Source organism: Hirundo rustica, chromosome 23, assembly GCF_015227805.2.
Source record: "Hirundo rustica isolate bHirRus1 chromosome 23, bHirRus1.pri.v3, whole genome shotgun sequence".
Taxonomy (NCBI): Eukaryota; Metazoa; Chordata; class Aves; order Passeriformes; family Hirundinidae; genus Hirundo; species Hirundo rustica.
This window is the reverse complement of record NC_053472.1, coordinates 452400-475603: the sequence shown is the minus strand read 5'-3', so window position 1 is coordinate 475603 and position 23204 is coordinate 452400. Positions and strand designations below refer to the sequence as shown.

The 23204-nt window shown below is 45.6% G+C and overlaps 1 protein-coding gene across 3 annotated transcripts in view; it reads right to left on the bottom strand.

The window, feature by feature from the left end:
• Nucleotides 1-23204, bottom strand: part of ARHGAP32 (Rho GTPase activating protein 32) — a 247896-nt gene that overhangs the window by 139288 nt on the left and 85404 nt on the right. For all 3 annotated transcript variants that reach the window (XM_040084990.2, XM_058423373.1, XM_040084989.2), the window contains exon 2: nt 15832-15940. In XM_040084990.2, the coding sequence (XP_039940924.1) occupies nt 15832-15939 (108 nt within the window). In that variant the 5' untranslated portion in view covers nt 15940. The remainder of the gene's footprint in view (nt 1-15831; nt 15941-23204) is intronic.

Sequence of the window (23204 nt, the reverse complement as noted above, 5' to 3'; positions counted from 1 at the left end):
CTGCCACAGGTCACCTGAACCTGAGCTCCACCACACCACTGAGAGCTGCAGTGAGTTATGTCAATGTAATCCTCCTGCTTGTTCCTCATCCAGCAGAGCAGTGTCAGAGAGAGAGGGATTCATCCCACCGGAACCCAGACAGGCACAGGGGAAAGGCGACAACCACATTATTCATGTGAGAGTCCTGCTATGGTCACCAGGGACACTCTGGTACTTTGGGTCCATCCCCCTGCTTCAAACAATGGAATGCCTCCTGGAATGGTTCGGATTGAAAGGAGCCTCAGAGATCATCCAGTCCCACCCCCTCCTGGGCAGGGACACCTTCCACTACCCCAGGCTGCTCCAAGCCCCATCCAGCCTGGCCTTGGACACTCCAGGGATCCAGGGGCAGCCACAGCTGCTCTGGGCACCCTGTGCCAGGGCCTGCCCACCCTGACAGGAAAGAATTTCTTGCTAACATCCCACCTAACTACTCTCTGTCAGTTTGAATCCATTCCCCTTGTCCTGTTGCTCCAGATCCTTGTCCACAGTCTCTCTCCGACTTCCTTTTCAGTCCCTTCAGGCTCTGGAAGGCCACACTTAGGTTACCCTGCAGTTTCACTTCTCCAGGCTGAGCAATCCCAGTTCTCTCAGCCACTCCTCGAAGCAGAGCTGCTCCATCCCCCTGACCATCCTGGTGCCTCCTTTGGACAAAGCCAAGCAGGCTGCAGGAGCACCCAGTGCCCTGGCCACAGGGCTCCAGGCTAAGCCTGGCTCTGAGGAGATGGAACACCAAGCTGCAGTCATCCACCAGCAGCTGCACCCACCCAGCTCCTGGTGCTTCCAGCACTGCCCTTCGAAAATCTACTCTGGGTGAGCTCCACCCTTTGAATAAACGGGAGTCCATGTCACTCTCCTTCCCAGCTGCACCTTCCACTGCCATGCTCTGACCCCACTGTCCCACAGCTCCACACAACAAGCACAGCCACGCACCCGAGGAAAACAGGAACAATAATTATACACTGCACTGAACCTACACCAGGCTGACTGACTTACTGAGCACACAGTCACTTCAGATGTAATAGGACACTTGAGAGCCTCATTGTGAATTTTAGCACTAAGAGGATCACCAATTTAATAAACCTTACAGGTCTTTTACATAAGGAAATAACTAATTACAAGAATAAACGTGCCATTCCAATAAGCTGCTTTTAGGCCAAGCTGGATGTGCTCGCTTAATTTTCTAAGGAACAGAATTTCTGTAGGAAGAAAAGTAATTTTTCTTCTCCATCAGCAGTAGGAGCTGGTGGGATATAAAAATGGATAAACAATCTGACAGAAAATGTGGGCTTCAAGCCAGTTTGCAGCAGTGGGCAGAGACCTCCCTGGATCTGACTCAAAGCAGCGTAGGCAAAACTCACACCTCCGGGAGCCCGAAATGCCAGCACCTCTCTTGGAAAAGTTGGATTATCCTCTTCTTCCAGTGGAGTTAAGTCCAAACTGAGCTGGATTTCTGCCTCTCCCAATTCCTGTATCCAGTTACCTGGATGACAGTGAGATGCAAGGCAGTAATTAACCCCGGGGGCTTTTCCAATTAGATCTGTGCTCCATGGACTGCTGTAGAGCAACAAGCTCTCCAAGGCTCACAGCTGAGGCAAAAGCACAGAAAGGTAAGGGCACAGAACTTGGGCAAGCTCAAATCCTTATTAAGCAGTACCAACACGAGAAAAAAACTTGGTGAAGAGATGGATACCAAAATATGAAACTTACTGCAATTTTAGACTCTGTATTATTCCTAAATAACCACAACTCCTTTCAAATCAAAGATATACAGCTACATAAAATAGATCTTATACACTATTTTTTACCTGTTTTGATGCAAAACTTGGCATGCAGGTCACTCTCCCCTCAAAACACAAACAAAACCCTCCAAAGGAGATCTGTCCTCTTTTGTGCTCTGTGTCACAGTAATTAAATTTCAAAAATAATTTTGGAACAGTTGGACTATTTACAGCTGAAAATCAGCTACTCGGCATCATCAGTGGCTTCTCACTTCCCTACTCTCCATGCATCGCTGTGCTGTGGAAACCTGGTAATTGCAGAGCAAATCTGTTTATGCAAATTCTTTAGCCCCATTTCCACAGCTGAATGTCACTGCTGTACCAATCTACTCTATCAACTCCAAAACTTGGTAAACAAATTAGAGCTCAAGCCAGAATTGAGAGAATTGATCTGTCAGGAATCTCAGTCTCTTACCTCTGCAGGGAAGGCTTTGAGGCAACACCACTTCACCAGCTCGCCCTGAACCCAGAAATTCTCCTTCCAAAAGCTGCACTTGTATCAGCAGTAGTTGAACCAATACTGCAGAAAGCCAGTGTTTTGTCACAGACACCTGCAGGAATGGCAGGCAGGAAGATCTCCCCGACCCCTTCCTCCAGGGAAGGAGAAGAGAGCCTGTCTGCCCGTCCAGCCCCCCCACGGATCACAGGATCACACAACTCCTGAGGGTGGGAAAGGCCTCGGAGATCCAAATTCGCTGCCACCACTGTGCTCACCACTAAACCGTGCCCTAAGGTTCCACATCCACACATTTTTTGAACACTTCCAGGGACAGTAACTCCACCCCTGACCTGGGCAGCTGTGTCAGGGCTGGACAATCCTTTCTAGGAAGAGATTTTCCTCAATATCCAGCCTGAGCCTGCCCTGGCCCAGGCTGAGGCCGTTCCCTCTCCTCCCGTCCCTGTTCCTGGGAGCACAGCCCGACCCCCCTGGCTGTCCCCTCCTGTCAGGAGCTGTGCAGAGCCAGAAATTCCCCCTGAGCTCCTTTTCTCCAGGCTCAGCCCCTTTCCAGCTCCCTCAGCCCCTTCCCAGCTCCGTTCCCATCTCTGGACACGTTCAAATGTTGCTCCTAATCTCCCTGGAAATCCGAGCCCAGAATCTGAGAGCTCTCGCAAATCGGGCTGTTCAGCTTTAAGCATTTGAAATTTCTAGTCTTTTTATTTATAGACATGACTTAGAAGGCTTCAGCTTAGTGCTCTCCAGCACACAAACCCTTAGTCATAAATAATTTATATCTAACGATTCCACGGCATAATATGAAAGGATTTTCTCCTAGAAAGTCTCCTTGCATTTATCAGAAAACATGTCAACCTGTCTCCCTCCCATGCAGAGACATAACACAATCTGAAAATATGTGTAAAACTCAACACAGCAGCCCAGTGAACATGACCTGACGAAGTTTCCACCTTGGTACCCTCGACAAGGGAGACTACTGAACCGGTGCAGAACCCACAGCCCTGCTCCTGCTACCGCTGACTTACTCTGGGATGCACAAGAAACTTTGGAATCTCACCAGCAATCCCAAAGCTGGTTTTCCACAGGACCACAGATGCACCTCACCAGGTGGCTGACTCCAGGTGAGATTTCTGAAGGCAGGGATTTAATCCAAGGTTATCACAAAGCAAGAATAACTATTAGACAGGCACTAACATTTATTCAATTTCTCCTGTCAGTCTCTCACCAAAACCAGTTTGGAGGGACCAGATTGCTCTGGGTTCTGTCAGCACATGGCCTTGTTTCTAAAAACAGCAGAGCTGATTCCAAATGCTGCTTGGTTTCCATGACAGTCTTTCCTTTACATCATCTTCATTTCCCCTCAATTTTCTTGGAGGGAAAAAATACAAAGAGAAGAAAAAAACCTAAACCCCCTTTAGAGGGGGTCAAAACCACTAAAGCTTTGCTCCAGTGTTACTTCTTTGCTGGAGAACACAGGGAACAGAAATGTTTCAGGAGAAGTCATTACTCCCCAGGGAGCAGTAATTTCTTCACTTGGCAGGAGGAGGAATAAAGAGATCTGAAGTGGGTGCTCACGTGCAAGGACATCAATAGCTACCCCAAATTTTGGGTACCAACTCAATACACAGAGCTGGCTCAGCATCCACCCCATCCGAGAGTTTGCCCTGAAGCACTGAAAAGGAAGTGTCCCACAAAAATCCTTGCTCCCTGTGAGGTGGAAGGTGATGGCTCCATCAGCACCTGCTCTAAAGAATCACTGCCCAGGCACTCACCTGGAGCACAATGAAGGAAGAAAATTGCTCCATCTCAGCTTGGACCCCACTGCCTTTAACAGGCTCCAGGGAGTCAAAATTCTCTCTGCTCTTCCTTCAGATGTCATGACAACTACCCTAGGTCTCCACAAAAAATAAATCAACAAAGGAGAGGGAGAATGCTCCACTAAATGGAAAGTCACCATGTCTGAGCTGCTCCAAATAATTCCGAAGGAAACACCCCAATTCCACAACATTTATCCCTAAAAGGATTCAGATGTACTGAGCACAGCAAGGCTACAACTGGGTCACTGTTTTGAACAGCAGAAATATATGGGAATAGATGAAGAGACAACATTCACCCCAAAATGTCAGAGGTGCAGGGGCAATACGATGGAAATGCAAATATTTCCCAAGTTCTTCATATTACCACTTTCCATGGATTCATTCAGTGGAACCAAATGAATTTCTTAAGTATTTTCATACAGTATTTTCATACATCTCATACATACATGACTCTGTCAAGTTAGCACATTGCAGCAACATTTTTCAGAGCCGCTTATTATATTTGTACACATTTAAAATAAAGCAGCAACACCCGGTATAGGTGCCCAGGTCTGACAATGCCGTATCTTAAACAAAAATATGTGCTTGTCATACTACAGCAGCTTTACCAAAGAAGTTAAAAATAACATTAAACATCCCCCTCCAATTCTGCATTTCTTAATTGACACGGGAGGTTGTGGTCCCCCTGTCCCTGGAAGTGTCCAAGGCCAGGCTTGGAGTAACCTGGGATAGTGGGAGGTGTCCCTGTCCTGGGGGTGGAACTTTGATAGGCTTTAAGATCCTTTCCAACAGAAACCATCCTGCGATTCTGTGATTTCAAGGATTACTCCTGTGCTGTTCATGTTCCCATCAGCAGAGCGCAGCACGGGCACATCTGATAACACCCAGCACAAGGACGTTTTCCAGAGTGAGAAATACCAGAACCCTTTTTTTTTTTTTTTTTTTAATTGAAGTCATCACTTAGCTCCTTCCTTAGTGCAAATATCCTTTCTGGTTGGAAGGGTGCTTTAAGTGCAGAGATCAAGGCCAGGATGGCCTTGAGGTGGTACTGGCCTTTTTGTGGAACGTGGAGAAATGCTCATCCAGCCAGAGATGCCTTTAAAATCCCATGGCAACTGAGATAATGGGCTAGAGAAAAGGAATGAAAAAGTGACAATTGCTTACAGTAAGGAAACTCTGAACATTGGCAAAGCACATTCTTAATCCCATGCCTAAGAAATCTGCATTCAATAAAGACTTTTGAATGTGTATCATTTTGTGAATTTAGAACTTTTAATTCCATTTTCCACATCCCCTATTCTGAATTGCTCCAACCAGTGCTTACTTCATGGCATGTATGAAAAGGAATTATTCTCTTTTTTTAAAGGACCACACAGAACGTGTTTTTTATACTCCCAGTATCTTCACTCAAAAGGGGAGGGGAGAGGATAAGGAAAAGCGAAACAAAACCCCCCAACATTTTAAAGCATTGCCATGAGCTGGCAAATTCAGGGAAACCTCTCATTCTGGAGATTTAGCATCACAGAGAAGTTAGTCCAGGGCATCCATTTACCATAGTTTAAAGGATAAGCCTGGCATGAGCAAAGAACAATTTCTTAACGATTCGTCTACATTTCTTCAAATAAAGATCTGCAGCTCACGGATATGTGGGGAAAACCTCCTCCAGCTCCCACGTAAAACCACTGAAGTGGAATCCAAGAAATGGAACAAGCAGCTTGGCAGCTCTGAGCGCCTCCTTTGCCACTGTGACCAAAACTCACCTCTGCACAGCAGCACGATTTTGTGCCATGGTAACATTTCCCAAATGAGCCTTAAAGAGACAAGGATTTTTGCTGATTCTCTGCGCATGAATCCAGTGCACCCAAGGGGTGCTGGTGATTTTCAGCAAAACAGTCTCACACTTGTGTTTTCCTTCACAGAATCCATAGTTCTGGGGCTAAAAGGAATGCAACCAGGCACAAGTGAATGATCAGCTACTGAGGGCAGTATTATATTAGCATGATAACTCCCTGAGAGCCCTAAGTTTGGATCTGACATTCCTATAGTGCAGCCTGATTACCATTCCCAAAGCCCTGGGCCCAGGAGCTGCAGGGTACAGTACACAGCCTCACACAATGGCAGAGTGGCTCAGGAATTTACTTTCTTTAAGAACAAAAATCCCACATATAATATGCGTGGGAAAGGCAGCCAGGGTTAGAGTCCTACTTCTGTACAGCCTACAAAATAAATTATAGAGAAAAGCCACAGAAACTAAAACATCCAACAAGAACAATACTTTTGATTCCAGTTTCTTGTTGGTAAGAAAAAGAGACCCCAAAGATCCCAGCTACTGTTTGATGCACAGAGGGAGGAGGGATCCTAATCATGGCTTGGGTATAAAAGGACAATTGGAGCTTTGGGTTGTTACGGTAGAAAGCAATTTCTCATCACATAAAACCCAACAGAGCTGGATTCAGGCTCAGACAAGCAAAACCCACTCTGGTGAGTCCTCTGGCCACAGGCAGTGATTATGGAAATAACAATGTGATGTTATGTTATAGGTATAAATCAGATTAGCAACTCAAGAGTTGTCCCAGTGCAGCAGCAGCAAGACGGGGTAGCTGGAAAAAACCAGCAGCCTGATGTTCAACCCCAGCATCTGAGTCAGTACAATTAACAGGAATTTATATTTCTGCATGTTAAGCCAACCTGGGCTCAGCTTTTGTTTACAGAAAAGAGCTGTTTCCAATGGCATGAGCACAAATCTGGGATCCACTGCACTGCCTGCCCAAAGCCTTGTGACAACACAGCAATGTGAGCAATGTGTCTGCCTGCAGCATGCACTTCATACCCTCCATAAACTTCTGACCAACACCAGGCACTGCATCAACTCTGTCCAAGGGCACCAGGCTCCACAAACTGGGCAGCACTCCTCACTCCTTCCTGCCACCAGGAGAGGTGACACGTGCTGCCAACAGAGGAGACTCTGCTCTCCAGAAACTACCTGGTGTCACTCACATGAGCTCAGAACAGGACACTTGGTGCTGCAAGAGCTGCGAAGATGAATAATGAATAACCACAGGGATGCTCCAAGGGCTGGAGCCCCTCTGCTCTGGAGCCAGGCTGGCAGAGCTGGGGGTGCTCACCTGGAGAGGAGAAGGCTCCAGGGAGAGCTCAGAGCCCCTGCCAGGGCCTGAAGGGGCTCCAGGAGAGCTGCAGAGGGACTGGTGACAAGGGCTGGAGGGACGGGACACAGGGAATGGCTTCCACTGCCAGAGGGCAGGGATGGATGGGAGATTGGGCAGGAATTGTTCCCTGGCAGGGTGGGCAGGCCCTGGCACAGGGTGCCCAGAGCAGCTGTGGCTGCCCCTGGATCCCTGGCAGTGCCCAAGGCCAGGTTGGACAGGGCTTGGAGCAGCCTGGGATGGTGGAAGGTGTGCCTGCCATGGCAGGGGTGGGACTGGATGTGCTCTAAGGTTCCTTCCAAGCCAAACCATTCCATGATTCCATGAATAATCTATGCCCTGGCAATCTATGCCCTGCCAAACCACGGTGTTTCATCAAATCCCAAAAAACATGCTGCAGCCTTCCACCAACCTAGCAGTGACCAATACTGAGCAGCAAGGCAGAAATGTAGGGAATGATTTAAATTAAAAAGTCAGGCTAATGGCTACCAACACGTTCATGGAATAATTGATCCTTTCATAATTAAGAAGGCTGAATCATGGTAAAACAAAAAAACATTAATGCCTACAACCTTCAGAAAGACCAACTCTGACATGATTTGTTTGTCTCTTGGGCTTAAATTGGGGTGGGGAATGAAAGAGGATGAATGAGCAGACTGCTGATAATCTTCAAAAACGGTTCCATCTTTTCCTGCATTATGGTAACTAAGAATACGTGGACACTGATTTAAAAAAAAAAAAAAAAAAAAAAAAAGCCACCCACTTATTAATAAGAGACTTCTTTCCATTCATAAAAGTTCCACCTTATTTTTAAGAAGCTGGGACTAGGGAAAAGTGATTGACAAATTATAAGTTTTATCTCCCCAATAAGTACATTTCAAACAACTGCGGCATTTCCTGTAATCTGACAACAAAACAGTCATAGAAATAGATCAGCTTTGGAACAGGGTGGGAGGGAAAGAGGTGGAGGGTCATGACAGTGTAATCCTGACTCCAGAGCTCAGGGTAGGGAATAATCTGGAGCAGCAACAACAACAGCATGCCCAGCACCATGGGAACAGCACCAGCATCAGCAGCAGCCTGGCTGAGCCAGAATTAGGAAAGAAATGACAAACAGGGTGCCTTAAAAGTGGTGATCATGGTGCACAACGAACTGCACTGACCCAGCCTTAGCAAATTCTAAATCATTCCTTCATTTTGCTGTATAGAAACAGACTTTCAAACAGATATTTACAAAACATCATTTGGATCTCCTGGCTCCCCACTGTAGTGCCAGAGCGCACACACTGGAAAGGATGTAAATGCAACCAGAAACTAGTACTGCTCCTGCCTAGGAAAACGAAATGATTGCTGGGAATTAATACTTCCTGCCAAAAATACAGTATCCATTCTGGATTAATTGAACTTACTTAATTGGCAAACACGAATGGAAGCCAATGTGCCAATTAAGTGATTGCCCCAGTTTCTGAAGATTCTCGGGGACAAGCTTGTGCTGGGAGCCAGCCTGTGAAATGAAAAGGCCCCTCTAACCAAGAGGCAGAGGAAAAACCTCCCACAGCAACAGAAACCCTTGCCAAAAGCTTAATGAGGGAAAATAATGCTAGATTCATGCAGCAGTAACAAGGAAAAGCAAGTTATGTGGATTGAAAAGGAAATACAGGTTATTGGTGCAACGTGAGACCAGAACTGTTTTGACGAAAGTATTACTGCACCTGATGCCTGCCTGGTGTGCTGGCCTGTCCCAAAATACTTGTGTCAGATCAGTGCCTGCGCTGTCTGTACTTCCTGGACTCCCACTTCTATCCCTTACCTCTGTTATCCCTACTCCCCAGCCTGCAGCAATTCACCTGAAAACGCTGCTCAGTGCTGGACACAGAAGACATGCTGCAGCTCCTGCAAGATGAACACAGTTCTGACTCACTAATCAAGAGCCTGAGGACCTTCAGCAGCACAGAACCGACATCCAAACCTACAGGTAACATCTTCCATAGCATTTAAGGCAGCGACCCCTCAGAGCCAGAATCCAAATGCTGGAGCATTTAGGTGGAGAACCATCTAAGTCAGGCTCTGATGCTGTCAGAGCTCATTCAAGGAGAATTTGGACAATGCCCTGTCCTAGGGTAACTTTATGATGCCTGTATCCCCAATCGTCTGTTCTGTTTGTGCTGTATATTGAGTCCTGTGCCTTTAAGACTGGTTCTAAGAGCAAGGAGAAGCGCGGAGTTTGTTTTGAGAAAACTGCCCGACTCCTCCACATTCTTCTGCGGACAGCGTGTTCGGCGGAGGCTTGGAGAGACTGCAGGACAGAGATCTTTTTTTTGCTTTTAGTTCGTTTCAGCTAGCTAGGGCAGAGAAGTTCCTTGGACTGTTTTTTTTCCTTTTTCTTGGAACTGTTTAAACCTGCTCTGGACTGAAAACCCAGGGGAGCACTGGGGGCTGCACCTGCGGCCCACCGGGGCCTGGACCTCGGCATTTTCCAGCAGCGCCGCAGGGACTGGGACTGATGAGAGACTGAGAGAGAGCCGAGCTCCACCCACGGCAAGAACTTTCTCAATTTGCCATCTCACTCCAGAACGAGAGGTTTTATTGTTTCATACTATTCATTCTTTATACTTGTATGCACTTCATTTGTTTAGTAAAATAGTTTTTTCCACTTTTCTCCAAAGAGGGTTTTGGGTTTTTTTTCCGGACCGGTTGGAGGGAGGGGCCACGTGGGTTTGCTTCCTTAGAGGGATCCTATACAGGGGTTTTCTCCCAAATTTGTCCCAAACCAGGACATGCCCTCAGCACAAGGGGGGTTAGCTGAGATCCTTGGCCCTCCTATCCAGGGCCAGAACCTGGACTCAATGACTTGTGGGTCCCTTCCAGCCCAGGAGATTCCAAGATTCTGAAGTCCATTTCTACTGAATTATCCAAGCCCTTTAAAAAATAGCAGGAAACAGCCCCCCCATTTCAGCTTCATGTCTCCTAAAACTTCCCCTTGCACTTGAGAGCTTAAAACTTTAGACTTTTAAAAGGAACTCGCAGCTGGGCAGTCTGAGCTCAAAAGCACATTTTCCCCCCAAGAGATTTCTTCCATGATGTGGAACCCATCTGAGAACAGGATCAAAACTCCATCAGTGACTTCAGAGCTCCCAACCACATGCTCAGCTGTAAAATTCTGGTGTTCGTTCACACACATACAAAGAATGAAGAGACAATGGGAAAAAGTCCAAAATATCAATTTTAACGCATTTAGGGGTATTATATCTTCATATCTCAGAAGCTAAAATTAGATAATTTCAGTAAACCACTATCTGGAAATCATTACAGCTTACAAAACCAAGTAAGTGGATTCACCACATTCCCTTTTTATTCAGATTTTTCCACAACTCCTGGAAGTATTCATGTTAACCTGCATCAGAAACAGGCCTGATGTTCTGTGAACTAAAAACCAACTAATGAACCAACACTAATTAAAAATGAAGCCCTTTGTATTCTATTTTTGGCATCTATTCTTGCACAAGCTCCACTCAAGACCTGGGGCAGCACTGGCCAAGTGCTGCACAAAGAATGAGAAACAAACATTAAGGACATAAAAATCTTTCTTTAAACCCTTACAATGCACTAATCTCTGCACACATCCCTAATTGCATTTAAAAATAGTTTTCTCCTCAGTCATGTCCCAGATTTAACAGTGATATATTGAGGTCTCATTAAAAAGCCTTTATTACCTTCACAAGCCATGGTACCTTCCCTAGCTGGCATTAAAGGCTGAAAATACAGATCTCAGAATCCCTCTGACCTAAGAACTAAGATTATTCCAGGGACTTCATAGGACAGCCTCTAACCCTGTGCCTTTCTAAGGCATTTACAGGCTTGAATTTCTTCTAAGAAAATTCCATCAGCATAAGGCTAAAATGATGATGGCTACCAACTGCAGCTCCTGCCTTCTGGTGCACTGGTCAAATCCAGACTCATGAGAGTTTTCCATCTGTAATTTAGAGGTTTCACCCTGGTTCTACACATTTAACACCTGACTCCAGCTGTCACCTCATGGCCCTGTTACAGTCAACAGAACTCCCAGATCCCGTGAGATCCCAGCCAGAGACAGCCACCCTCCACCATCCCAGGCTGCTCCAAACCCTGTCCAGCCTGGCCTTGGACATTCCAGGGATCCAGGGGCAGCCACAGCTGCTCTGGGCACCCTGTGCCAGGGCCTCACCACCCTCCCAGGGAACAATTCCTGCCCAATCTCCCATCCAGCCCTGCCCTCTGGCAGTGGGAGCCATTCCCTGTGTCCTGTCCCTCCAGCCCTTGTCCCCAGTCCCTCTCCAGCTCTCCTGGAGCCCCTTCAGGCCCTGGCAGGGGCTCTGAGCTCTCCCTGGAGCCTTCTCCTCTCCAGGTGAGCACCCCCAGCTCTGCCAGCCTGGCTCCAGAGCAGAGGGGCTCCAGCCCTTGGAGCAGCTCCGTGGGCTCTCTGAACCCTCTCCAGCAGCTCCATGCTCTTTTTTGAGTGTATTCCCCTGATCTCCAGTGTCAGGTGAATGCAGCTTCACAGGGCACCTTTCTGTGCCAGCACATTTGCAATGGGTGCATAAATGAAGAGTTTTGCATTTATCTCAGCATTTTAATCCTGCTTGCCCACAAAATTTAGACAAGTGGCAGACAAAGGCGGCAGGAACAGAGGGTGTGGCAGCACAGCAGCCTGATGGGGGGAGAGCCATTGGTTCAGCACTAACAGTGCAACTCCCTGAACCCATCGAGAAGGGAGTAACTCAGGAGGTCAGTACCGTGTGGTTAATGTAATATTAACTTCTGTAATAAATATCAATTCCTGCTAAAGTTAATGCAGGCTGAGGACAGCTGTTTTGTAGGCTCCTGTGAGAAATATTATATAAAGACTCTGTCACAACTTCATTTCTTGTAACTCAGAAATAGAGCACTCTGCAGGGCCTGACAAGGAAAAGATAACCCTTTCCTTTAAAATAACATTGGAGAAACGTTAGAAAATCCATAAATTGCAATTTTCCTTGGCTCACACAAGGCTTTGCAGCCCCAGAACTCAGAAGAGTTCTATGAAGAAAGTCAATATCATCAAGTGCATTTTCTGAAGTGGAGCAGAGGCAGAAATCCCGGGATGTGTGAAGGTTACCCAGCAGGTGCAGCACAGTGGGAATTGGGGGCTGAGACAGCCAGAAAATTGTGTCTAACACACCCAAATTCTAAAAATACAGAGCACGAGTCGGGGCTGGGGGGAATACAAAATCTAGCAATGCTTGAGGAGCACACAGGCACCCAGCTCCTGGGAACTCTGGCCAGCCAGGGCTGCCTCTGCTTCAGCCTGGACCTCACCTACAACACAGAACTGAACCAGAAACGCCAAGGAAGAGATGTCCCACCCCTGGAAGTGCCCAGTGCCAGGCTGGATGAGGCTTGGAGCAGCCTGGGATAGTGGAAGGTGTCCCTGCCCATGGCAGGGGTGGGATGAACGAGCTTTAAAGTCTCTTCCAATCCAAACCATTCCACAACTCTGGGATTCCTCCCAAACAAACCAGGTCTCCAACACAGAATCACTTGTCCCCCTGCTAAACCAGAAACACAAACCAAGCAGTGTTAAAAAGCAGATTAAAGTATAAATAATAAACTAAAGAAGACAAAAGAAGTTGCATCAAACAAAGGACTGAAGCTCCTCAGGTGCCGAGAATGAACTGGAAATGAGAGAAGCATTAAAAATAAGAGTTTCTGTCACCTTATATTTACAGTATAGGAGGCCATTCAATTTCCACACATTTAGAAAGACCTTCAGTTTATTTCTTCTTAAGAAAAAGCTCTGGAAACAAAGCACTTACATAAATTACTAATAAACCCTTTAAAAATTATTAAGGATAAAAGTCAGGAAGAAGAGTAGGGACAACTTGTTCCTGTAACTGTAAATTCATAAATTGACTTTTCTTAATGAAAGCATGTACCAAGGGAAAGTTCAGAAGACAAGTGCCAGGACTACCCCAGCTCTCCACAGCATCCCTTGTCTCAGCCTTTGCTCACCTGGCAGGAGGTGAAATTCTCGTGAGGTGACAAAGCCTGGTGCCCATCAGGGCTCCAGCAGCAGCCAAGGGAACCAACGGAGGGAACAACTTCTCCTGCCCTGCATCCTCCATTCCCTGGGGGCTGGGGCTTCAAGCAGCAACAAAACCTAAAATCTGCATCCTCAACAGCCACGAACCAGAAATCAGATGTACTGTGGCATGTTGGAGTCCAGGGCACTCCTTTGGTTGCCCTGGAGGGTCAGAGACCTGGGCAGGGGGGTCTGGGACCCCAGCCCAGAGCCCAGAGCTCAGAGAGACACTGGATTTGATTTCAGTCCATGGGAGAGGCTTCTTGCACTGCAGGAAGCATTGCAGGCCACAAGGGTGTGAAAAATAGTAGTTTAGTATATCACAGGGTGAAAAACCAGTGAGTTTGAGATTCTTGGCATTGAAGTGAATGGGGCAAGATGGAGAATTTGGGGCGTTGTCTCCTTCTTCTTCCTTCTTGTTCCCTCACTCCATTTCTGCAGTGATGTTGGCACAAAGTAGTTAGTGAGGATTGGGTCAGAGTAGAGATGACCTTTTTAGTAATAGTGATAGACATTGGTAATAAATAGTAAATAAAGAATACGTAGCAATTAGTATAAAAGATAAGGACAGCCCAGAGACAGGAGGAGTCACCAGATGTCCGAGCCGCGGCAAACATCTTTTGGACACTGAGAAAATTGTAAGATAAGAACTAATAAACGAAGCATGTAACCTTGAAGACTCCGTCTTTTCCTGCGTTTGGCACAGAGCTTTGCAGAGGGCCAGGAATCTAAAACCACCTGAATGCCAGGGAATTTAAACTCCTGAAAAGGAGCCCCCGACAGTGGCACTCTGAGACAGTCACATACCATGGAAAGAGCAATCTCTGGGAGAGGCTGCTAAAAATGCACAGTGAAGGAACAGAGTGACGGAAGAAATCTCCATCAAGGCTTCCAATGATGAGGGAAAAGGCAGAATAATGAAGGTATGCTGGTTAAACAGAGAACAGTGGCACTGCTGAACAAGGTCCTGCAAGTATTTACATCTAAATATTGCCCCTGACTGGAGGTAAGGCAGAGGTTGGAAGCTGAAATTTGATTTGCTCAACACAGTAAACACAAGCAAGAGAGGTTTTCCCCTCCCTCAGAGGACCCTGAGGTCAAATGAACACTGTGAGCCCAAATCCAGCCACTCTAAATACAAGCTCAGTAGCTTTACTGTCCTTCATCACACCAAGTCACTGTGCAGCAATCCCAGCTGGGAATTTCCCTGTTTATCAAGCTCTGAATCTCTTCTCCACTGGTCCAGTCAGTTTTGGCATTGCTGGCACAGAGCTGTGCAAGAGGACACGTTTTAAAACGTGATTTAATCAGGCAGTGAGAGGAGCATGATGCAGGATAAAATAAACACTGAGCAGGGTCCGTGAGCACAGCAGCCTCAAGCCAGTGAACATTCCCTTCACCGCAAATCAACCAGGAGAAATAAACAACAGCAAATGAGATCTGCCAGGAAACCCGTGTCACAGGTGAGGACACTGAATTACAGCTCTGAGACACACCTGGGGGTCACAGGCAGCAGCAAGGTGTCACACAATGACTCCCACCAGACTCCAGGGGGTGGGAAGCTCCGAGCTGGGAGCAAGTGCTGCTGCCTGAGCAACACTGATGGGAAGAGACAGTGCTCCCAACTGTGGCCAATGTGGAGAGAAGGCAAAAACAGCCACACGTGAGGAAGGAAAAAAAATTACAACGTGAGAACAGACAGGCTGGGAGAGCTGGGGGTGCTCACCTGGAGAGGAGAAGGCTCCAGGCAGAGCTCAGAGCCCCTGGCAGAGCCTAAAGGGGCTCATAAATAGGCAGGTGAGAGACTTTACACAGGCAGAGGGTGGAATGGCTTCCCACTGCCAGAGGGAAGGGATGGATGGGATATTGGGAAGTAATTCTTCCCTGTGAGGGTGGTGAGGCCCTGGCACAGAGTGCCTAGGGAAGCTGTGGCTGCAAAAACCCTCACAGATATTAAGGTAATCCAGTTCTCTGTGGCCCACTGCCCACCTGAGCACCTTGTCTGAAAAGGGAACAGCACCTTTGTGTGTGCTTTTCTGCAGCTCTGGTCCCTCTCATGGCAGGTTTGCTCTCAGGCTGAGGTTTTATTTATGTAGACCTAGCCAGCATTTTGCTAAAATCTCATTTCTTCACAATGCTGCATGCTTCAAAGAGCATGTTTTTACAAGAAGTTCCCTTCGTGCTCCTAAGTCTTGCTGAAAAAGAGGTTAATGCAGACTGAAAATCGTTGTGACATTATGGACCTTTTAATTGGTTACAAGACCTGCTTTGGGGCACATATTAATAGGGCAGAAGCGTTGTGAGAGCTCCTCTCCTCTCCTTGATAAACTGCTAAAGGAAGGGAAGCATTTTCTCCTTGCTCAAAGTACTGTGCAATCCATTTAAAAAGCTGATACTCAGGGAGTACAACTGGAAGAGAGGAGTACAGTGTTCAGAAGGGAAAATAATGGGAAGAGAAAATGTAGCCCAGGTGTTTTACCATGGCGCTGAGGGTCTCCTCCCAGTCCGGCCTCTCCCTGGGATGAATGCTCCTCTGCAGCTCTGGAACAAAGTCATCTTCTTCTGCGTGGACAGAGGACTTCATCATTCTGGAAAGGAGCACACAAGGTGGATATTTAGTGACAATTCTTCTCACACCCAGTCTGCTACAGTGCTCAGTTATGTGGTAACATAAAATGATTTTACACATCCAGAAATCCCACAGACTCCTGAGTTTCCCCCACTTCCTCATTATACAAGCAGGACAAGAGTGTAAATCTGGTGGAGAGAAATTTGCACTTCCTAACCAATCAGCGGATAATTTTGTTTAATCACTGCACAATTTGCAAGTCTCACAACACAGAAAAACGCAGAGGAGTGATTTTCAGTCCACTTCAGAAAAAGGGCTCCTATTGCCCAGGCAAAGAGCAAGAGAAATGTGCATTTGTAGGGAGAAATGCACACATTTGTAAGGAGAAATGCACACATTCGTAAGGAGAAATACAAACCTCTTCCTTTCAGGATGCCTCCTTTCAGAAGGTTTTGCCTGAAATAGGGATAACAGTTTCCAAATCTTAGTCTGACTCCACATCCATCAGCTCTCATCCCTTCCTGGATGAGTGAGCACCTCAAATCAGCCTGACGTGACCAAGCGAAACTTTTCGTCAGGTAAAGAGCCATCTTCCAAATACCCTGTGAAGGTTATTCCAAGCCTGCACAGAGATCAGAGGCTCAAAATGAAAACTGACAAAGAATTCCTAAAAGCTCCTCAACCCCCCCACGTGACAGCACTCTGTAGATAATTTTTTTTTTTTTCACTTTCTGTTTGTATAAATGTGTCTTTGATTATGGCGTAGACTTGAAGTACCAAAGGCCTGTTCAAAGTCTGGCATCACCCATTCCAGTTGCATTAAACATGATATTTAGGCAGGCTTTTATTCCCTTAATAGATCACCACTTACGTATTTAGGATAAGCATTTTGATAATCAGCAATGCAAAGGCATGAGCAAAAAGGGCTGGTTCCTAACCCTGCTGATTTATGCATCACTTGACTGAAACACGCCTGGTGAAAGCCACTTAATAGAACTCCTCTGCTTCAGATTCGAGATGTGAAGTTCTGAGACCCCAACATGTTGCTTGACACTGGGCCAAGTCATTTAACTCTGCTTTGTTCTCTCCGAGAGGGTTAAGAATGAAGTAATTAACACTGCAGTTAATGGCACGGCTAGGTTAGGAATTATAGCCCATGTAATTTCATCCCCAGCTTTGTGATCGGATTTCTGCTCCAATAAAAAACACATCCCAGAGAAAATGAGCCTCAAAACCCAAAGTCCCAACGCCCCAGGGAAACGCTGCTCACTGTGTTGTTCCCACCCTAAACATCACCCACAGTCCCCAGGAGGGGAAACATGCACCTACCTGGGTGCTGCAGAAAGTGAAAAAAAACCTGCATGAAAATGCCATGATTTAGAATACAGAGGTGCAAGGTCAGCTCAGAAAGGAGACCCTCATCTTTGCAATAGATGTTTAAAAGAATTTGGGAGCTGAAAGACTAAAAATTTGCTGCTTCAATTCTCCTTTGCACTTTGAGAGGAAGAGACTTTGGCTCACAGCCCCAGCTCCACCACAGGAGAGGTCTCCCACTTAATTTAAACCAGATGAAACCAAGTTGTGCAACTCAGAAACGAGACATAAACCAAAAAAGAAAAGAAATAAAACACTCAACTTTTTAAATCAATGTCATGATTTTGAAAAAGGCTCCAAACAGTTTTCCTGAGGATTTCTAGATGTTTTGGTTTCATCATACTGCTGCCAAATAAAAAGATTCTAAACAAATTATCCCTCAGCAGCATCAGTCTAATTCCTGAGTAGATGGAATGGAAGGAAGGGTCATATGACCAAGACCCACCTTCTTCAGCATTCTAAGCAATCAGCTTATCAAAGTGCTTCCTCACTTTAAAGACCTGAAAATAATGGGACTGGATTTACTCTTTATCAGCAATGGATTCACTCCACAGCTCCTCAGGCTTCTGGCAATTCCTGCCAGATTTCTCCCCTGAAATGCGTTGGCTGCAGCGGTGAGAGTGAGTGCAGAGGACAGTATGTCCTATTTTAAATATTCCCGGGAATCAGGGCACGTCCAGGGTCTGTACCCTCACACTGGATCAACATGGATGTCGCAGCCCCAGCTCTTTTTACCACACTCCAATCTATCTGCTCACATTCTTTCTTTAATCTATGCCTATAAAACTTGCAGGATAAACTCTTCACAAACCCGTCCCACTGAGATCCCAAAATGCAATCCCGTTATTCTTCCTATGAAGGTGTTCTGGACTTTGACTGCAAATTGGAAACGCTCCACATGTAAAATTGAGCCTTTTAAAACAGTAGATTCTTTGAGCTTTTGCCGGACTTGGAATATTCTACTGCTGAGGAAAATTCAGACTTGGTCACACCTTCACAGAAATGTTTGAAATGATACTGAAGATTTTCTCTTAGTCACAATTATCAGAGTTTGATAACCATCTGTGCACCCTTATTAATGTTTAATAGCCACTATTTAATTCCATGCCATCTGAGACACAGAGCAAGGAAGGCTAAAGATGCTGTAGGTAACATTAGTCCTTTATGGATTAAGTCTAGTGGCTTTTTCCTGCCCATCAGTGGCCTGGATGAAGGAAAATAACTTTGTGGACTTGCAGCATTGAAACAAGGAGAGAAGTAGGGGCAGAAAGGGCGGAGAGTAGGAAAAAACGCAGCTTCTGAACACACTCTCCTTTTTACAATGTTTCCTCTGGGCCTGTAAAACCTCAGAGCAACAGCTGAGGAAAGAGCTTTCCTACCAGCCAGGCACAGGGAAAACTCTGGCCTCACCCCAGGACAAGGCTGGAATATTATCTCTAGGTATAATCACACTCACACCTTTTCAATATAATAATGCATATGCATTATGTGTATTTGACATTATTTTAATTTATATAATAAATAAATAGCACAACACACACATGTGTGATTGACCACGCATCAAGCTGTAACAAGACAAATTATCTTGTTTCTGCCATGGATTCTTTTCCACAGAACAGGTAAAGACCTCAAATCCTCGGAGCACTTACACAAAACACTGACACGTGGACACATGGATCTCGTAAACACTAAAGGCCAAACCAGCTAAAGGAGATGCTCTATAATGGCTCCATTTGGGTATATATATTTGTGGCATATGTAAATGAGTGAGAAGCACTACAAAATTTAATCCCGGCCATTAGAATAGAAATACGATTTTATTTAAAATGCCACTTCCTCAACCCCTCAGCAGCTCTGCCCTTGAGATGAAATGTGACACTGTTATAGTAATAAAAGTTCTGGTGTACAGAGGCCATTAAGCAATTCCTCTGCAGATGAATGAACCCTTCTTCATTGTAAACTGAGAACCAAGCGTACTGGAACAAATGTTTACAGGACATTTCACAAAAGGTCCAGCCCACTTTCACACCCACCCTTTGCAGTTCTCCGGTAAGTCAAGTTGATTAATTTAGTTTGAACTCGTGTATTTGTACATGACACAGCTGTGTGAGAAACAACGCTCACTTTCAAAATTTAAAATGTTTACTAAACCTTCACAAATACAACAAAGGACTGAATAAGGAAAAATTACAGCGCTCAGATGGAACTAAACCGCCACGTGCTCGACCACACAACGGCTGCTCCGCCTTTTGTACCTCAGGTGTTGCATCAGGTAACCCTGGCCCCGCCCAACCTGCCAATCAACTCCTCTCCAGCAGCCATTGGTGGAGATCGCTTCCCTGCAATGTGATTGGCGGTCAGGTGCTGCCAGGCCACGCCCCCAGTCCCCAGCCTGCGCTCCTCCCAATGCCCGGACAGTACAAGGGGGAGAGCGTGTTACACTAACATAACTATTGTGATATATGTCCTAAAGTTAATTCGTGTTAAATGTTCTAATATGTAATTCATTCTCTGTAAATGTAATGATAACCATAAGGAGCAAGTTTTATTTCTAATCGAGTATACAACGGGTTAACTGTGACTAAAACAGCACGGGGGGGGGGACACAGGGAATTCTCTGTTGAAGATTACACGGAGGGACACAAGGAAGCTATGCCGGGAATTACACGAAAAGGGACACGAGAAAGCTTCTGCCGGGAATCGTTAGAGGAGAACACAAAAGGATGGAAAAGGGAGATGGAGAACCCGGAGGACCGAATGATTACATCAGATCGATATCTTATCCGTCCCCGCCCGACATTAACATCTCTACACTGTCCCCGGACGCAGCAATCAAGACATTGTTCTCTGGGCAAATCCATTCAACTCACCAGAACCCAAACATGAATATCTAATGAAGCTGCCTCAGAAGAGGGAGCCTTAGGATCCTGATTTTCCCTCATCGAACCAGTGTATAAAAATCGGCAGCCCCAGACCAAAATGTGAACTGAGGGGGTGACAGACTGACAGAGTGTGTTACCGTGTTCACCAAGCGCCGAAACCCCGGGGTTCAACGCTGTCCTTTTAATTGTGGCTATCGGAGACTGTTATTTTGTCTCAAAATAAAATTCTAAATTTTGATTTACTGAATTTGGTCTATCGTATTAATTACACTATGCATCAATAAAACTTCTCTTAACACACACATAACATTACTCCCTTAACTGTGAGAGCCAACCGTCACATTTCCCATCTATAACAACTGTATCGAGAAAACATCTCGTGTCCTTTTCCAGCTTTTCAAATCCAATTAGCTGCTCCCATCGTTTATGGTATTTCTGTGCCGTATCAGGAATTAAAACCCTCTGGTGCCTTATCAAGTATCAAGTCCTGCCTGCTCACACTAAGTTGTGTCACAGGCCAGGAAATGCCTACAGGAGATCTTCAGGTTGATTTGCATTAAGTAAACTTTATCTCAAGTAAATGTAAACTTTGTATTAAATAGATGATGATTCAGCTTGATGTCCAAAAATTCCACAGTTCGTGCTGGTTTATAATATTGTAAATTTTATAATTTCACTAGATGAGAAGCTCCCCTGCAGCTTTGAAGAAGTCCCACATTAACACATGCAACATATTTTCTGTTTGCATAAGAGATAAATCTTACAAAAATGGGGGGTTTGTGGAAAGAGCACCTCAAGTTAAACAAGAACAGAACTCTTAAAACATAACGGGACCGCTGCAAGACTGTGCCCACCATTCAGGTTCTCTGGCACACCCCCAGTGCCACAGCAGAGGAGGAACACAGCCGTCATGGCTTTGGTGCCATGTGACACCTCAGTTAATGGCAGCACACGGGATGGTGACAAATTCCTTCCCGAGGTGCAGATGGTGTGAGAGCCCTGCCAGGCTCCTGTAAGAGAGTTAACTCTGCCTGGCCCATCCCACTTGGACAGGCAATGGATTCCTTAGATTAAACGCCAAATATGGATTTGGAGCTGCTCTCCTTGGGGACATCAGGCACTGCAACTTCTCCTGGCTGTTCCCTCACCGGTGACTTTTCTTCCTGACCTCCAATTGAGAGGTGAGAGCTGACGAGAACCAATTTATTAGTTTATTTATTATTTCTATCACACTGCTCTTGTGCCTGGAGATTGCTCCCCGATGGAAAAGCACAGCTCTGCCCTACAGAACCAACAATTCAAGAGGATTTAGAGCTCCACAGAAAGTGATGTTTTCAAAGACATAAATTTTACCTCAAAGGCTACATTTTAATTAAGGCCTGCGCTGACACCAGCCTAGACTGAAAACTAACTAGCTTCAAACACTACCCGATAAAATCTCGTGTTTGTTTTGCTCAAATAATCCGCACAAAAGGCAAAAATAACCCATCCTAGCCTGGGTGCAGCATTCTTGCCCTTCCGAATGTAACAAGTAGAGTTTTAATCCCATTACTCTCAATCGGTTTGGAAACATAATCCAGCAATGAATCAACAGAGAAATGCCTTGAAAACTCTGCTTCAGAGGGTTTAAAATAAGTCAATCAAGACGTAAAGCACTGTGGGTGTCCCCCTACAATACATGACAGCAAAATTAAGTCAACTTTTCACATCTCATGAGCTGCCCATTGCCACCAGGAAAGGAAGAAAAAATTATTAAACAAGAACTGAGATTTGACCCAAAGTTTATAAACACTTGGGCAAAAAGTTGGAATCACACGAGAAACCCTGATACATCTTCGTTTCTGACCTCAGACTTCTACCATGAACACACACAAAAATTAGGAAATTACATTAGGGAGATGGGGAAAACACCGAAATGCACATAGCCCTCTCAGCCCAGTTTTCCACGTGAACTCTGTGTCCATGAAATTAAAACCGATACAGTGGAAAGAAAGAAAATAAGCACACAATATGAAAAGCAGAGATAGCTCACGAGCCCCAGGAAAAATGAAAGAAGAGATGGGAATTGCAGGCTGACAGTGCTGGCCTGATGAGGATTTAATTTTGCATGTTTCAAATCAGCTTTGTCAACACCTCCCTGATTACATTACGTCCATCTGTATTATATAAAACAAGATTTCTCAAGTCTGACTCCAGCATCACACAACACGAAGCTGGAAAAGCCTGGCAAGGGCAGCTCCAAGCCCACCTCATAAATAAACAAATGCTAAATGGATTGTGTTTAATCCTTGGCCACAGAGTGAGAACCTGGCACAACTAAAGGGTTGCTGTGATTGACTGGACAATGTTGAAAGCTGTATTTGCTACTTTTGATGGAAGTTCATCATCAGAGAGCCAAAATTTAATTATTTATGAAGGCACTGCCCAAGGAAAATCAGGAGGGTAACAGTATATGACAAGAAGAGAATATCTAAAAATCACTGGAATGAAATGTCATTCAAATATCAGCACAGAGCAAACTGGTTTTCTCTGCACTCTGGGTGCTCCATGGCTACTCATGATGCATTTATTTACTGCCTGGTTCTGAGCTGAGCTCAGTGGGTTTCAGCCTGGGGCATGTGGATATATGAGGGTCTCAGAACTGCAACTGTGAGGGGCAGAAATCAAAAAATTAAAACAACCTCACTGTGCTGTGCAGCTCTTTAGTCCAAGTGGCCTTCTCATGGAATGTAAGCCTCCCTGGCAGATCCATCCATGTGCCCAAATAAAGGAGGCTGGGAATCTCTAGACTGAGGGAATAGAGGTCTGAGCAGGATCAGCACTGTTACAATGAAACATTAATCCCATTTTACTGGTTGTGATGGCATTCAAAAACTAACCATGTTAAGTTACAGCCACAAAGGCAGGTTTAAAGGACTTAAAATACCAGATATTGCGGTTTTCCCAATGTTCAAATTCCAAATTCATGGTATACCTGTGCCCAGGGAGCCTGAGATCACCAAGGCAATAGGGTGGCATGGATGGGAT